This window comes from Neoarius graeffei, chromosome 1 (genome assembly GCF_027579695.1).
Source record: "Neoarius graeffei isolate fNeoGra1 chromosome 1, fNeoGra1.pri, whole genome shotgun sequence".
NCBI lineage: Eukaryota > Metazoa > Chordata > Actinopteri > Siluriformes > Ariidae > Neoarius > Neoarius graeffei.
Window position 1 is genome coordinate 62200082 of NC_083569.1, and position 18746 is coordinate 62218827.

The 18746-nt window shown below is 44.7% G+C and overlaps 1 protein-coding gene and 1 pseudogene across 3 annotated transcripts in view; one reads left to right on the top strand and one right to left on the bottom strand.

The window, feature by feature from the left end:
- Nucleotides 1-672, bottom strand: part of exoc6b (exocyst complex component 6B) — a 241432-nt gene extending 240760 nt beyond the window's left edge. For all 3 annotated transcript variants that reach the window (XM_060936134.1, XM_060936143.1, XM_060936117.1), the window contains exon 1: nucleotides 550-672. In XM_060936134.1, coding sequence (XP_060792117.1) covers nucleotides 550-638 — 89 coding nt within the window. In that variant the 5' untranslated portion in view covers nucleotides 639-672. The remainder of the gene's footprint in view (nucleotides 1-549) is intronic.
- A 5543-nt stretch (nucleotides 673-6215) lies between these two features.
- On the top strand, nucleotides 6216-7272 carry LOC132888173 (glyoxal reductase-like; annotated as a pseudogene).
- The last annotated feature ends 11474 nt before the right edge of the window (nucleotides 7273-18746 follow it).

Sequence of the window (18746 nt, forward strand, 5' to 3'; positions counted from 1 at the left end):
CAAGGGGGTCACACCAGATACTGAAAGCAAAGGTTCACATACTTTTGCCACTCACAGATATGTAATATTGGATCATTTTCCTCAATAAATAAATGACCAAGTATAATATTTTTGTCTCATTTGTTTAACTGGGTTCTCTTTATCTACTTTTAGGACTTGTGTGAAAATCTGATGATGTTTTAGGTCATATTTATGCAGAAATATAGACAATTCTAAAGGGTTCACAAACTTTCAAGCACCACTGTACATTCCTATGATCAGAGAGAGAGAGAGAGGAAGAGTGTGTGTGTGTGTGTGTTTATACTAGCACCGGCGTGCTTGAAGCCAGCAGGCTGCCCATGCCTGTGCTGTGAATACTAAGTGTGCTGTGTGTGCTAGCCGTTAGCAGGGGGAGCTCTGTAGCAGCTGCATGACAAGTTCAGGGAAGAATCTCTGGAAGTCTGAAGAGTTACCGAGACAACAACAAGACAACATTCTCACACACTCCTCTCCACCCGGACACTCAGCCAACACACCAAACTGCGTGCTACCCGCTTACCGACGACTTACCGGAGTGTGGGACCGATACAGTTCGTGTCGGTGCTTTCAATCTCCCGGAGAATGCGCTCGTGCTCCGCCGCGGTCTCTGCGCTCGCCATCTTCGGCTCCAACTGTAGCAGCGCGCGCGCTGACGTCACTCCACAAAAGGAGGAAAAAAAAAAAAAAGTCATGGGGGGGGAGGTGTTTCTACTTCCGGGATAAAGTTTGGACCAACAATACTCAGGCTTTAGTTCAAACATTGTTACATATTTTTATTTTATGATTTTCTTCATTTTCAAGGCACTTTTTTCCCAAGAAAACATTTTAGAATTCCAAATATTAGTTTTCAAGTTGCTGTCGCCTCACAGCAAGAAGGTCCGGGTTCGAGCCCCGTGGCCGGCGAGGGCCTTTCTGTGTGAAGTTTGCATGTTCTCCATGTGGGTTTCCTCCGGGTGCTCCGGTTTCCCCCACAGTCCAAAGACATGCAGGTTAGGTTAACTGGTGACTCTAAGGTCACAGATAAGATCATCAGATTAACGTCTCATCTCATCTCATTATCTCTAGCCGCTTTATCCTTCTACAGGGTTGCAGGCAAGCTGGAGCCTATCCCAGCTGACTACGGGCGAAAGGCGGGGTACACCCTGGACAAGTCGCCAGGTCATCACAGGGCTGACACACAGACACAGACAACCATTCACACTCACACCTACGGTCAATTTAGAGTCACCAGTTAACCTAACCTGCATGTCTTTGGACTGTGGGGGAAACCGGAGCATCCGGAGGAAACCCACGCGGACACGGGGAGAACATGCAAACTCCGCACAGAAAGGCCCTCGCCGGCCCCGGGGCTCGAACCCAGGACCTTCTTGCTGTGAGGCGACAGCGCTAACCACTACACCACCGTGCCGCCCCAGATTAACGTTTTTAAAACAATTAGCGTGCACACAGCAACACCAATACACGGATACGCTCGGCTCCGCAGGCATCCTGCGCTCCAAATCACTCCGCCCTGAACAGCGAGTGCCCTCTGGAGGGTGCGCACTCCGGCCCTGCGCAGCTCACAGAGCGCGCGAGTGAAGCGCACGAGCCACGATTCGGGACTGAGCCGCTGTGTGTGTGATCCCAGCGCATATCACTTACCACTTGCAAGTGGAAGGATGGCAAGCCTAAAGACAATCATAACTACACAATGGGCAGTATTTGCATCAGTATTTGCAGTATTTTCATACTTTTATACTCTTTAATGAAAGGTGATACAAGGCGGAAGTCCGCGCCGTTTTTCAGCAGTCGCGTCACATGACCAACGCCAGCGAATCAGGAAGGTGGATGTCACAGTGACGTTGTCCAATGACGACGCCAGCTAGAGCTCAGCACAGCGTATCCATGTATTCTCAATGTTTACACAGCACCGGACCAGACACGATCTGGATTGAATACGTGGATCCTGGCGGATTCCCGTTTCCCGGCGTTTCCAGGCGGTTTAATGTAAACGGACAGTGCATCCGCGAAGAAAACAAGACAGATATGGTCTAATTTAAACTTGGCCTAAATTGACCGTAGGTGTGAATGTGAGTGTGAATGGTTGTCTGTGTCTATTGGCCCTTTTCCACTACCCTTTTTCAGCCCACTTCAGCCCGACATGGCTCACGTTTCGACTACCTCAGAGCAGCGCAACTCAGCTCGCTTCAGCCCTACTCAGCACCCAAAACTCGCACGGTTTTGGAGTGGGGCTGAGGCGAGCCAAACCGAGCCGAGTGGGGCCGGGGGCGTGAGGAGACACTCCCCTGTGCACTGATTGGTGAGGAGGAGTGTCCTCACATGCCCACACACGCCCCGCGAGCACACTGGGATCTGTAAACACCGTAAACCCGGAAGAAGAAGAATTACGAATTACGAGAATTATGAAGCCTTATGCGCCTCGCCTCATCTATACGCTCTTGCCAGTACCTGTTGGCGTTGTCGGTGACAACAAGCCACAGCACCAAGACCAGCAACACTAACGACTCCATGTCCTCCATGTTTATTGTTTACTATCCAGGTCGTGAGACTACCGCTTAAAAGATCACTGATGTCACTGTTTGCGCCGCCTAACAACATCAAGTGACGTCCACCCACTTTCGCCAACTCCACCCAATGTGTCCACCCACTTCCAGCCAGCACGGTTCAGCGCGGTTGTAGTCAAAATGCAACTCCAACAGCCCCACTCAGCTCGACTCAGCCCAACTCAGCACGGCACAGCTCAGCCCAACTCAGCCGCGCTGGTAGTGGAAAAGCGGCATATGTGTCAGCCCTGTGATGACCTGGCGACTTGTCCAGGGTGTACCCCGCCTTTCGCCCGTAGTCAGCTGGGATAGGCTCCAGCTCGCCTGCGACCCTGTAGAACAGGATAAAGCGGCTAGAGATAATGAGATGAGATGAGATTTACAGAATTTGAACGACTTAAAACATGAGCTAATTTTGTCCCTAATCTATCCCCAATGAGCAAGCCTGTGGCGACGGTGGCAAGGAAAAACTCCCTCAGCCGACATGAGGAAGAAACCTCGAGAGGAACCAGACTCTAAAGGGAACCCATCCTCATTTGGGCAACAACAGACAGCATGACTATAACATTAACAGTTTTAACATGAAGTCAGTTTCGTTGATGTTATAAACTCTTCACTGATGGAAACTTGAGTGCAATACTGTTCATGACAACCGCAGTCCTAAAGTTAGCAAGTCAGCCATAAAAGCATTATTGTTAGCGTCCAGAGCGTCTTCCAAGTGTGACTTTCAACTGTCCTCATGGGGCCGTCCTCCACAGGAGCGATGTGATGAGACTCCAACCAGACACAGGGCACCAGGATGGATCAGGCAGGTCCGAGGAGCAGAAGAGGTCAGCATCTCGATCCCAGGATTGACATGTAATGGGGGGGAACACAGGTTGTTAGGTATGCCCAGTGTCACCTGAATAAGTAGGAACCGTATACATTTTGTGCTGAGTACAAGCAGGGACTCTGGCAAAACTAACTATGACAGCATAACTAAACGGGGAGAGCCAGAAGGTAACACAGGCATGAGGGAGCTAATTTTATCCCTAATCTATCCCCAATGAGCACGCCTGTGGTGACGGTGGCAAGGAAAAACTCCCTCAGACGACATGAGGAAGAAACCTTGAGAGGAACCAGACTCAAAAGGGAACCCATCCCCATCCAGGCAATAACAGACAACATGACTATAACATTAACAGTCCTAACATAAAGTCAGCTTCATTGATGCTATAAACCCCCCACCGACAGAAACCCGAGCACAGAACCGTTCACGACAACTGCAGCCCTAAAGTCAGCAAGTCAACTTCAGTCCCCAGCCACAAAAACACCACTGCAAGAGTCCAGAGCGTCCTCCAGGCGCGACCCCCAACTGTCCTCATGGGGCCGTCCTCCACAGGAGCGATGCGATGAGACTCCAACCAGACACAGGGCACCAGGATGGATCAGGCAGGTCCGAGGAGCAGAAGAGGTCAGCATCTCGATCCCAGGACCAACATGTAACTCAGAGGGACAGATTTTTTTTGGGGGGGGGAGAAAACACAGGTTGTTAGGTATGCCCAATGTCACCTGAATAAGTAGGAACAGTATACATATTGCACTGAATACAAGCAGGGACTCCGGCAACTAACTACAACAGCATAACTAAAAGGGGAGAGCCAGAAGGTAACACAGGCATGAAGGAGCCCCGGGACATAAAGCAGCCAGCCACTACATCATCAACAAACTCGAGTGAGCAAGCGAGTGGGGACTGACAGCATCCATACATCCCAGTTTACCAAAACACTCTGTCTGAGGACCCTCCAGATCTACACCTTTACCTCATAAACACCATTAACAAAAGGCTTGACTAAACAGATATGTTTTCAGCCGAGACTTAAACACTGAGACTGTGTCTGATTCCTGAACACTACTTGGAAGGCTGTTCCATAACTGTGGGGCTTTGTAAGAAAAGGCTCTGCTCCCTGATGTAGCCTTCACTATACGAGGTACCAGCAGATAGCCTGCACCTTTTCATCTAAGTAGGCGTGGTGGGTCATAGAGGACCAGAAGTTCACTCAGGTACTGTGGTGCTAGTTTTCTAGGAAGAAATTAAATGTCACAGAAGAATATTTATTTTTTTATTTTTTTATTTTATTTATAAACTTCACTGAAGGAATCCTCAACAGAGCAATAAGCGTCAATACCTGAGGTCCCACAAAATTACAAAAATTTAAATAGTACAATAAATAAATAAAATACATCCATCATCTGTAGCCGCTTATCCTTTTCTACAGGGTCGCGGGTAAGCTGGAGCCTATCCCAGCTGACTACGGGTGAGAGGTGGGGTACACCCTGGAGCACCCAGAGGAAACCCACACAGGGAGAACATGCAAACTCCATACAGAAAGGCCCTCGCCGGCCACTGGGCTCAAACCCAGGACCTTCTTGCCATGAGGCGACAGTGCTAACCACTACACCACCGTGCCACCCTATAAGAGACACTTTTCAGACTAAAAGCATAATGAAGGCTGCTGGGTTTTGGTGTAAAATGAAGAAGTGAGTTAGACAAAGTGTCCAGAAGAACTGTGGCTGGTTCTGTAAGATGCTCAGTAAAACCTACAGCTCATTTCCTTATTAAACTGCACTCATTGTACCTGAGACTACTTTTTTTTTTCAAAGCAAAGGGTCGTCTCACACCAAATATTAACTTTGTTTCATTTATTATGGCTTACTGCTGTTTATAGTATTTTTTTTTTTGAAACATTTCATTTAATTATTTTTGAAGGCATCTTTGCTCTGCAGCATTTCTTTGCATGTGCCTAAGACTTTTGTTGAGTAAGATAGATGGATAGATACTTTATTCACCTCGAAGGAAACTAAGGCATCCAGTAGCTTATATGAGGTGGTGTAGTGGTTAGCACTGTCGCCTCACATGGTAAACAAAAATGTTTGGTCAAGGTGAATCTTGCGAAGAGACATTTTACCCAAATATTAGGTGTGCTGTATGTATATGTTTGACCCTGTATGTAAAATTTTGATCCTGTGTTGATTTCAGAAAACCCAAAGAAAATTAAAACTTGTGCACCAAATTCGTGTTTTTGTTTAAGTTAAAGATGTATGCTGTACAATCATTTTGCCACAGAAAAAGAACAGTTCAGAGAAATGACTGAAAGCCCAAATATTGCCATGACATTCATATCCAAGATGACATTCATGTCACTGTATGTAAACTTCTGACCACAACTGTACTCACCGCATCAGTTAGGGTTAAAAGAATTGTTGCCGGATGAAACATATTAATCACTGCAGTAATTATCCAATATTATATATTTGCTTATTTGCTTATTAAATGGCGACTTTTTTTTTTTGGCCAGGCAGAGTATGAAAAACGGAGTACTCCAGGCGAAGGTAATCCACAGAAACACCCTATTAATCTGCATTGTTGCCAGTATTTTTGAGTCGAAACCGGCTGAAGGAACATCAGATAGACAGCTTGACGGTGCAAAAAAATGACCAACAGGAAAATCTTCGGACAGCAGTGGCAGCCACGTTGCGCCAGTGTTCAAGCAACCAAAAGTCTTTCTGGTCATCTAGTAATGGAGACTTTCATTATGCTATGCCATTTTGCTTTTATAGAGTGAATTATCATGTACAGATATCATTTGTTCACAACTGACGTGACTGAGAGCTAATTTCTCTGTAACCCTGTGTTTCTCTAATTAGATCTGGGTCTTGTTCTGTGCTCACTAGCCTCAATTCCCAATGGCTGAGCACAGACCTGGTGTCCAGCTGAACACCGGAGCTCAGATGCCACTGCTGGGTTTGGGCACGTTCCGTTTGCGAGGCCCTGAGGAACTCTATCGGACTGTGGATGCTGCCTTAACTGCAGGTTACCGTACTTTCGATACAGCAGCAGTGTACCGCAATGAAGCAGACATTGGCCAGGCCCTTTGCACCCTGTTACCTAAACATGGGCTTTCCAGAGCTGATGTGTTCATAACGACTAAACTAAGTCCCAGGGACCAGGGTTCCAAAGCGAGGGATGGCTGTTTGAGAAGCCTGGAGCAGCTGGGCTTAGATTATATTGACCTGTTTCTCATTCGCTGGCCTGGTACACAGGGGTTGGATGTAAGGGATGAGAGAAACCCAGACAATTAGGTTCAAAGTTGGGCAACCTTGGAGGAGTTCCATGCAGAGGGAAAGTTCCGTGCCATTGTAGTGTCGAACTGCACAGTGAAGCACATGCAGGAGCTGCTGAAGAGCTGCACAGTTGTTCCAGCTGTTCTCCAGGTGACATTCCACCCCAAGTTGGCTCAGAGGGAGCTAAGGGCATTATGGTACAGTATGTGAGAAAAGTGGAGTGTGTTTCCAAGCGTACTCCTCCTTGGGGACGGGCGTCCTCCTCTCTGATCTTCTGGTTCGGGAGATGGCAGAAAGTTATGGAAAAACTCCGGCTCAGGTGCTCCTGAGGTGGGCTGTGCAGCAAAACGTACCAGTGTTGCCCAAATCATGCCAGCCCAACCGGGTGCAGGAGAACGGGTGCCTGTTTGACTTTGAGCTCAGTGACAATGACATGGCAAAGCTTTCTGCTCTGGACTGCAGGGAGAAGTTCTGTTGGGACCCTTCACTGGTACTCTAGACCAGAGACATTATCAGAGAGGAGACACATCACTGAAACAATCCTGAATAGCAATTCATGGCAAAATTCTGTAACGCTAAAGATGGCGGTTGTCTGGACTACCTTTGGTGTCAAATCTAGAACAATGTCAGCTTTGTCAGACTTCCAGATGCTGGTTTAGTCAAATGGTTGTTGATTAAAACATTACTTCATGAGATTGTTACTGGTGAAATTGAACATGAACTAAATTTAGTTTTCTTTATATAACAATAAAGGAGATTCATGATTAAACGTAAATCAAGAAATTAAGTATCGGGCTCCCTAAAAGCCACACGCTATTTCATTTCATTTCATTTCATTTCTACTAGTTTACTGTTTCAGAACCTCACTGGGAGATCTTAATAACTTATGACACTGATTACAGTATATTTATACAGGGGGCTACAAAAGTAGGTACACAGTAATGAAAAACAAAACATTCGCAAATAAATGTTATTTTACTGATCATACAAACATATCAATAATATAGCAATAATAAACATATTAATCCCTCAAATGTTCAAACTGGTTGCCCCCGGCACTCCACTAGTCGAGTGTGGAGACCCGTACACACTCTCTGGCACATCCATCCATCCATCCATTATCTGTAGCCGCTTATCCTGTGCTACAGGGTCGCAGGCAAGCTGGAGCCTATCCCAGCTGACTACGGGCGAGAGGCGGGGTACACCCTGGACAAGTCATCGCAGGACTGACACAGAGACAAATAACCATTCACACTCACATTCACACCTACGGTGTGCTGTGAGGTGATAGTGCTAACCACTACACCACTGTGCCACCCCATAAGAGACACTTTTCAGACTAAAAACATACAGGATAAGTGGCTATGGATGATGGATGGATAGCTTATATGACGCACACAAATGCAAAATAAAAAAAAAAACACTCACAGAAGACAATTGTGAGGTGATTACAGATTCTAGGCAGTATGCATAATGGAAGTAGAATGCTATGGTAGAATAGAAGGTAGTCTATCATGGTGGTAGTGCAAAAAAGTGAACAATGCAGGGATATACCAGTGCAATTTATCTGATACAACATACAGAAATACACAACATACCAATACAAGAACATAAACAGCAATATAAATTAACTGTACAAATCCTTTAATACTCTGTAAACAAATACGAGAATTAAAAGATAAAAACAACAGGTTAAAATTTAGGACAGTACAGACAGTCAAGGTTTAAAAATTGGAAAAAAAATTGAGGGCATGGGCTTATATAGCCAGTAAAAGAAAAAAAGACAGTCTCGGTGTAGGCTGGCATGATGTGGTGGGGACAGACACATTAGTTTTCTAGTACAAAATTAAATGTTACAGGAAAATGTTTGGAGGCACTGTGGTGTAGTGGTTAGCGCTGTCGCTTCACAGTAAGAAGGTCCGGGTTCGAGCCCCGTGGCCAGCGAGGGCCTTTCTGTGTGGCGTTTGCATGTTCTCCCCGTGTCCACGTGGGTTTCCTCCGGGTGCTCCGGTTTCCCCCACAGTCCAAAGACATGCAGGTTAGGTTAACTGGTGACTCTAAATTGACCGTAGGTGTGAATGTGAATGGTTGTCTGTGTCTATGTGTCAGCCCTGCGATGACCTGGCGACTTGTCCAGGGTGTACCCCGCCTTTCGCCCGTAGTCAGCTGGGATAGGCTCCAGCTTGCCTGCGACCCTGTAGAACAGGATAAAGCAGCTACAGATAATGAGATGAGACACTTTTCAGATTAAAAGCATAATGAAGGCTGCTGGGTTTTGGTGCAAAATGAAGCAGTGAGTTAGACAGTCAAAGTGTCCAGAAGAACTGTGGCTGGTTCTGCAAGATGCTCAGTAAAACCTACAGCTCATTTCCTTATAAAACTGCACTCATTGTACCTGAGACTACTGGGTTTTTTTTTCAAAGCAAAGGGTCGTCTCACACCAAATATTGACTTTGTTTCATTTATTATTGTTTACTGCTCTTTATAGTATTTTTAATGTAGAAACATTTATTTAATTATTTTTTAAGTCATCTTTGCTCTAGAGAATTTCTTTGTATGTGCCAAAGACTTTTGCAGAGTACAATAGATAGATAGATAGATAGATAGATAGATAGATAGATAGATAGATAGATAGATAGATAGATAGATAGATAGATAGATAGATAGATAGATAGATAGCCTTTGTAAGTCTTTGTCTCTGTGTGAGTTTATGTCTTTCAACCATACAGTACACTATAGTACACATTGTTGCCACAGTGTTGGAAGCACACAGTTGTATTGAATGTCTATATATGCTGCAGCATCACAATTTATCTTCAATGGAGCAAAGGGGCCCAAACCTGTTCCAGCATAACAATGGCCCTGTGTACAAAGTGATGTCCATGAGGACAGGTTTTACCAAGGTTGGAATGGAAGAACTTGAATGGCCTGCACAAAGCCCTAACCTGAAAAGCATCACCTCTCTTTCTCTCGACTTCTCCTATTCCAATTATCTGAGAGCATGTCTACTGGGCCACTGAGCTGTGTGGGTGGGTGTGTTTGGAGTTATTCCCATTTATATACACACTGTATGTAACTGACTTACTTAACTGTAATGCTGATTGTGCCCCAGGCCTCCATCCCCAACCGCAGCACCCAACCTCTCGAATGGCTCCTTCCCAGAAGAGTGGAGGTGAGTATAACAACAAAGAGGTTAAATTTGGAATGAGATATTCAAAAAGCACATATGAGTGTTATGGACAGGTGTCCACATAGTTTTGTTCATTTAGTTATTGTTTACTGTCTGCAGTACCTTCCTGTCCGTGTCTATTGTCCTGGGATGTGATTGCTGTTCTCAAATGAAGAGGTCAAAACAACACACAAATCTCTCATCTCATTATCTGTAGCCGCTTTATCCTGTTCTACAGGGTCGCAGGCAAGCTGGAGCCTATCCCAGCTGACTACGGGCGAAAGGCGGGGTACACCCTGGACAAGTCGCCAGGTCATCACAGGGCTGACACATAGACACAGACAACCATTCACACCTACGGTCAATTTAGAGTCACCAGTTAACCTAACCTGCATGTCTTTGGACTGTGGGGGAAACCGGAGCACCCGGAGGAAACCCACGCGGACACGGGGAGAACATGCAAACTCCGCACAGAAAGGCCCTCGCCGGCCACGGGGCTCGAACCCGGACCTTCTTGCTGTGAGGCGACAGCGTTAACCACTACACCACCGTGCCGCCCACACACAAATCTATGAAATTGTTAATTAGTTGGACAAAGAGCCAGTTAAATTAGTTCTGACCTATGCTGAATGCTCACACACTCCCAATAAGACCTGATCTTATTAGCTAACGAGATGTTCCACAAAAGAACAACAAAGCATCACCTCTCTTTCTCTCGACTTCTCCTTAGATAGATGTGTGTCTATGTATCTATCTATTTAAGTGACTAATTTTAAGAGTTAAAGTTTTATTCAGGTAATTTACTTTATAGACAAAACTTTCTTCATAACATTTCCACAACTGTCTGTGTGGAGTTTCACATGTTGTGCCTGTGGGTTTCCTCCCACCTCCTTACAAGGAGTGGCTATGTTCATTTGGTGGTGCCTTGTGGTGGACAGGCATGCCATCCAGGATGTTTTCCCACCTTACGCCCAGTGTTCCTGTGATGTGTTCCAGATCCTGCTAACTAAAGATTAATTAATTTATTAGACACCTGCTTTTTTTGGCGACCAAAGAAAAAGCAGCCAAAAGAAGAAGATTAGACAGCTGCTTTTGTATACCTATAAATGTTTCATTTAGTTTGCGCGTGTGTGTGTGTGTGTTGGTGTTTGTCTTGTTTTGTTGCATTACAAGCTGGAATTAAAATGGATTTTTGGGGGGTTAGCACCATTTGTTTTACACAACATGCCTACGGTACCACTTTAAAGGTGCAAATTGTTTTTTCTATTGTGACACAAACAATATCTCATCTCATTATCTCTCTAGCCGCTTTATCCTGTTCTACAGGGTCGCAGGCAAGCTGGAGCCTATCCCAGCTGACTACGGGCGAAAGGCGGGGTACACCCTGGACAAGTCGCCAGGTCATCACAGAGCTGACACATAGACACAGACAACCATTCACACTCACATTCACACCTACGGTCAATTTAGAGTCACCAGTTAACCTAACCTGCATGTCTTTGGACTGTGGGGGAAACCGGAGCACCCGGAGGAAACCCACGCGGACACAGGGAGAACATGCAAACTCCACACAGAAAGGCCCTCGCCGGCCATGCGGCTTGAAGAATTAAAATAAGAATCCAATGATTCACTATGTCCCATGTGCAGCCCATTCTTTAAACCTGGTCGGAGTTAAGAGTATTGAGGACTGTACTGTAGCGATGCGGTTGGCAATTATTTTGATTTTTTGCAGTCTCTGTACAAATTCGCCGCTGCCTCCATGCATCAATGGGCCAAAGTATTCGGAGATTCTGACACTCACTTAGAGCTTACTTTGAAATCCCTCTCTAGCACACGCTGGAGCTGCCGAGCAGAAGCAACAAAGGCATTGTGGCAAAATTACCGGCAGTTGCACGAAAGGGTAAAGCTTTTTTCCACTGGTATGGATGAAAAAAGGGAGACCCGTTCAGAAGCACGTTCACTCTGTAAGCAGTTTGAGACATTGAAGATTGCGTTCATGGCCAAGTTTTGAGATACAATATTGTCACAATTCCATGCAACTAGCACTATTTTGCAGCACAGCGATGTCTCACTTGAGTGTGCTGTTAGAGCATTGGAGTCACTGCGTGATTTCGTTACTGCACAGAGGGACTGAGTTGAAGAATTTGAGAGGGCCGTGTTGAGTGTGCCTGGTGTCAGTCAGGTGTACAAGCATGACATTTGTCATCGAAAGAGACGCAAAACCTTTGCTGACGAAACAGCAGAAGAGGGCATTGAGTTTGGGGGGAAACGCACATTTCAAATAGAGACTTTTAATGTTGCCATCGGCAGACTCACACAGAGCCTCCGACACCGTCTGGAGGCATACAGGGACTTGTATGACTTGTTCAGTGCGCTTTTCCTTGAAAAGACTGAATCGGATGCCTCAGTGATGCAGAAGGCCAGTGTTCTGGCATCTGCCTACCCATCTGATCTGGGTGAATGTTTAGGCGACGAACTAATCCAACTGAGGTCATTCATCAAGGCTGGGGATGACACAAGCCCAAAAGGACTGCTCAGACTTATTTTGGAGTATGGCCTTGAGTCTATGTTTCCGAACGTATACGTTGCGCTTCGGTTATTCCTCACACTGGCTGTTACCAACTGCGAAGGAGAGCGATCATTCTCTCTTTTGGGTTGAATTAAAAATGAATTAAGGACAAAGATGAAACAAGAATGTCTATGCTGGCTTTCTCTGATGGCCATCGAGAGTGAGCTGACCAAATCGTTGGACTTTAATGACATTGTACATGAATTCGCGCAGTGCAAAGTCCGGAAGAGATGCATTTAATATGTGAATAGGAATTAGCGATTTCTTGGCTGACATAAAGTTATTTGTTTGATATACATTACCGTTACATATAGCCTACGTTTCAGATCAGATATTCTGTGTGAGTTGTTTGTTCAAAAAGTGATGTTTCATGAATAAAAATGTAGTATAGTTTTTAGCGCAACCTTTGTACCGCTGCTGATTTGTGTGTGAGATGGGTGCCGCTGCAGCGGCGTGTGTGTGCGTGTGCATTGTTGGGGGGGGGGCACCTTTCTCGTCGTCTGGCCCAGGGGCCCACGGACTCATAATCCGTCCCTGGAAGGTTCATGTTCCAGCAGGACAATGACCATAAACATACTGCTAAAGCTACACTGAAGTGGTTTAAAGGGAAACATTTAAATGTCTTGGAATGGCCTAATCAAAGCCCGGACCTCAATCCAATTGAGAATCTGCGGCATAACTTGAAGATTGCTGTACACCAACGCAACCCATCTAACTTGAAGGAGTTGGAGCAGTTTTGCTTTGAGGAATGAGCAAAAATCCCAGTGGCTAGATGTGTTAAGCTAATACAGACATACCCCAAGAGACTTGCAGCTGGAATTGCACCAAAAGGTGGCTCTATAAAGTATTGACTTGGGGGGGATACTTATGCACACTACAGATTTCTGTTTTTTCATCTTAATTATTGTTTGTGTCACAATAAAAAAAAACAATTTTCACCTTTAAAGTGGTACAGTAGGCATGTTGTGTAAATCAGATGGTGCTAACCCCCCAAAAATGCATTTTAATTCCAGCTTGTAATGCGACGAAACAGGACAAACACCAAGGGGGATGAATACTTTTGCAAGGCATTATATATATGATTTGTACTGTAGATTATAAATGTACTATACACTATGTGGCTAAAAATATGTCAACACCTGACTATCACACACATAGGAGGGCCTTCTCCAAAACTGTTGGTGCAAAGTTGTCTAGAATATCTTTGTATGTTGTAGCATTAAGATTTTTTCAGCATGACATGCCCATGTGTACAAAGCGAGATCCATGAAGACATGATTTGTTCTTCTACACCAAGGCTCATGTGGAGGAACTTGAGTGCAGGTTGTGGTTATTTCATATCAGAATGGAACAGTGACATATCCAAGGGTCATCAGAGGATGGACAAGCAGCACCTAATACTGTATTATAAGACTGTACATGAGCCAAATGTCCATCCATCCATCCATCCATCCATCCATCCATCCATTATCTGTAGCTGCTTTATCCTGTTCTACAGGGTCGCAGGCAAGCTGGAGCCTATCCCAGCTGACTATGGGCGAGAGGCGGGGTACACCCTGGACAAGTCGCCAGGTCATCACAGGGCTGACACATAGACACAGACAACCATTCACACTCACATTCACACCTACGGTCAATTTAGAGTCACCAGTTAACCTAACCTGCATGTCTTTGGACTGTGGGGGAAACCGGAGCACCCGGAGGAAACCCATGTGGACACGGGGAGAACATGCAAACTCCACACAGAAAGGCCCTCGCCGGCCACGGGGCTTGAACCCGGACCTTCTTGCTGTGAGTCGACAGTGCTAACATGAGCCAAATGTCTCATCTCATTATCTCTAGCCGCTTTATCCTGTTCTACAGGGTTGCAGGCAAGCTGGACATAGACACAGCACATAGACACAGACAACCATTCACACTCACGGTCAATTTAGAGTCACCAGTTAACCTAACCTGCATGTCTTTGGGCTGTGGGGGAAACCGGAGCACCCGGAGGAAACCCACGCGGACACGGGGAGAACATGCAAACTCCGCACAGAAAGGCCCTCGCCGGCCCCGGGGCTCAAACCCAGGACCTTCTTGCTGTGAGGCGACAGCGCTAACCACTACACCACCGTGCCGCCCCTGAGCCAAATGTGTTAATGCAAAATGAACGGCCACCTAATGACTGTATGAGCTTCATTGTAGCCCTATATTTTTTTTGGCACTTATGGGATTTGATCAAAATACAGACAAGACCAACTCTAATTCACTGAACCTAAGACAGATATTATTCAATAAATGTGGATGAACTGCATATCAGTAACAGATCTCAGCTGTGATTTGAGACCAGAATTAGTGGGAAGGTGAATGTAAGTCAAAAGTGATATATTGAACAGTAGTGACATCTAGTGTATGGAAACCTTTAACTAAATCCTGAAATTAAATCCTTTCATTCAATGTATACTTTGTTGACAATTGTAGTTATATTATTTTATATTCCTTGATTTAAAAAATGATTGATCTAGTCTAAGATTCATTCAACACTAGAATGGACCTTTCACTTCACTTAAAACCTACACAGGCATGTGTTAACAAGTAGGTAGTCCTCATCAATAGCTAATTATTTAGCAGTAAGTAAATAAATTAAAACAAAGTAAATAAAATGATAAAATGCAATGTGTGTCTGCTCGGTAGTTCAGCAGCTCTGTTGTTGCTCCACAACGTTGGTGTTTAGTGTTGCCAGGTTCTCATCAATTCCCCGAACCACACTTAAAAAGATATATATATATATATATATATATATATATATATATATATATATATATATATATATATATATATATATAATCTTTTTAAGTGTGGTTCGGGGAATTGATGAGAACCTGGCAACACTAAACACCAATGTGTGTGTGTATATATATATATATATATATATATATATATATATATATATATATATATATACACAGTGGCGCTTGAAAGTTTGTGAATCCTGTAGAATTTTCTATATTTCTGCATAAATATGACCTAAAACATCATCAGATCTTCACACAAGTCCTAAAAGTAGATAAAGAGAACCCAGTTAAACAAATGAGACAAAAATATTACATTTGGTCATTTATTTATTGAGGAAAATGATCCAATATTACATATCTGTGAGTGGCAAAAGTATATGAACCCCCTTGTGCAGCAATAACTGCAACTGATGTAGTGGTTAGCACGGTCGCCTCACAGCAAGAAGGTTCTGCGTTCGAACCCAGTGGCCGGCGATGGCCTTTCTGTGTGGAGTTTGCATGTTCTCCCCGTATCTGCATGGGTTTTCTCTGGGTGCTCCGGTTTCCCCTACAACCCAAAGGCATGCAGTTAGGTTAATATGGGACAACCTTGGGCTGAGGTGCCCTTGAGTGAGGCATCGAAATCCCAACTGCTCCCCGGGTGCTGTTAGCATGGCTGCCCACTGCTCTGGGTATGTGTGTGCTCATTGTTCACGTGTGTGTTCACTGCTTCAGATGGTTTAAATGCAGAGAGGAAATTTAACAAGTGTGTGATGAATAAAGTTGTGCTTTCTTTCTTTCTAAACGTTTCCGGTAACTGTTGATCAGTCCTGCACACCGGCTTGGAGGAATTTTAGCCCGTTCTTCCGTACAGAACAGCTTCAACTCTGGGATGTTGGTGGGTTTCCTCACATGAACTGCTCGCTTCAGGTCCTTCCACAACATTTCGATTGGATTACGGTCAGAACGTTGACTTGGCCATTCCAAAACATTAGCTTTATTCTTCTTTAACCATTCTTTGGTAGAACGACTTGTGTGCTTAGGGTCGTTGTCTTGCTGCATGACCCACCTTCTCTTGAGATTCAGTCCATGGACAGATACCCTGACATTTTCCTTTAGAATTCGCTGGTATAATTTAGAATTCATTGTTCCATCAATGATGGCAAGCCGTCCTGGCCCAGATGCAGCAAAACAGGCCCAAACCATGATACTACCACCACCATGTTTCACAGATGGGATAAGGTTCTTATGCTGGAATGCAGTATTTTAATTTCTCCAAAGATAATGCTTCTCATTTAAACCAAAACGTTCTATTTTGGTCTGATCCGTCCACAAAACATTTTTCCAAATAGCCTTTTGGCTTGTCCATGTTATCTTTAGCAAACTGCAGACGAGCAGCAATGTTCATTTTGGAGAGCAGTGGCTTTCTCCTTGCAACCCTGCCATGCACACCATTGTTGTTCAGTGTTCTCCTGATGGTGGACTCATGAACATTAACATTAGCCAATGTGAGAGAGGCCTTCAGTTGCTTAGAAGTTACCCTGGGGTCCTTTGTGACCTTGCCGACTATTACAAGCCTTGCTCTTGGTGAGTGATCTTTGTTGGTCGACCACTCCTGGGGAGGGTAACAATAGTCTTGAATTTCCTCCATTTGTTCACAATCTGTCTGACTGTGGATTGGTGGAGTCCAAACTCTTTAGAGATGGTTTTGTAACCTTTTCCAGCCTGATGAGCATCAACAACGCTTTTACTGAGGTCCTCAGAAATCTCCTTTGTTCGTGCCATGATACACTTCCACAAACATGTGTTGTGAAGATCAGACTTTGATAGATCCCTGTTCTTAGAATAAAACAGGGTGCCCACTCACACCTGATTGTCATCCCACTGATTGAAAACACCTGACTCTAATTTCACCTTCAAATTAATCCTAGAGGTTCACATACTTTTACCACTCACAGATATGTAATATTGGATCCATCCATCCATTATCTGTAGCCGCTTTATCCTGTTCTACAGGGTCGCAGGCAAGCTGGAGCCTATCCCAGCTGACTACGGGTGAAAGGCGGGGTACAGCCTGGACAAGTCGCCAGGTCATCGCAGGGCTGACACATAGACACAGACAACCTACGGTCAATTTAAAGCCACCAATTAGCCTAACCTGTATGTCTTTGGACTGTGGAGGAAACCCATGCAGACACAGGGAGAACATGCAAACTCCACACAGAAAGGCCTTCACTGGCCGCTGGACTCGAACCCAGGACCTTCTTGCAGTGAGGCAACAGTGCTAACCACAACACCACCATGTAATAGTGGATCATTTTCCTCAATAAATAAATGACCAAGTACAACCCCGATTCCAAAAAAGTTGGGACAAAGTACAAATTGTAAATAAAAATGGAATGCAATGATGAGGAAGTTTTAAAATTCCATATTTTATTCAGAATAGAACATAGAGGACATATCAAATGTTTAAACTGAGAAAATGTATCATTTAAAGAGAAAAATTAGGTGATTTTAAATTTCATGACAACAACACATCTCAAAAAAGTTGGGACAAGGCCATGTTTACCACTGTGAGACATCCCCTTTTCTCTTTACAACAGTCTGTAAACGTCTGGGGACTGAGGAGACAAGTTGCTCAAGTTTAGGGATAGGAATGTTAACCCATTCTTGTCTAATGTAGGATTGTAGTTGCTCAACTGTCTTCGGTCTTTTTTGTTGTATCTTCCGTTTTATGATGCGCCAAATGTTTTCTATGGGTGAAAGATCTGGACTGCAGGCTGGCCAGTTCAGTACCCGGACCCTTCTTCTACGCAGCCATGATGCTGTAATTGATGCCATATGTGGTTTGGCATTGTCATGTTGGAAAATGCAAGGTCTTCCCTGAAAGAGACGTCATCTGGATGGGAGCATATGTTGCTCTAGAACCTGGATATACCTTTCAGCATTGATGGTGTCTTTCCAGATGTGTAAGCTGCCCATGCCACACGCACTAATGCAACCCCATACCATCAGAGATGCAGGCTTCTGAACTGAGCGCTGATAACAACTTGGGTCGTCCTTCTCCTCTTTAGTCCGAATGGCACGGCGTCCCTGATTTCCATAAAGAACTTCAAATTTTTATTCGTCTGACCACAGAACAGTTTTCCACTTTGCCACAGTCCATTTTAAATGAGCCTTGGCCCAGAGAAGACGTCTGCGCTTCTGGATCATGTTTAGATACGGCTTCTTCTTTGAGCTATAGAGTTTTAGCTGGCAACGGCGGATGGCACGGTGAATTGTGTTCACAGATAATGTTCTCTGGAAATATTCCTGAGCCCATTTTGTGATTTCCAATACAGAAGCATGCCTGTATGTGATGCAGTGCCGTCTAAGGGCCCGAAGATCACGGGCACCCAGTATGGTTTTCCAGCCTTGACCCTTACGCACAGAGATTCTTCCAGATTCTCTGAATCTTTTGATGATATTATGCACTGTAGATGATGATATGTTCAAACTCTTTGCAATTTTACACTGTCGAACTCCTTTCTGATATTGCTCCACTATTTGTCGGTGCAGAATTAGGGGGATTGGTGATCCTCTTCCCA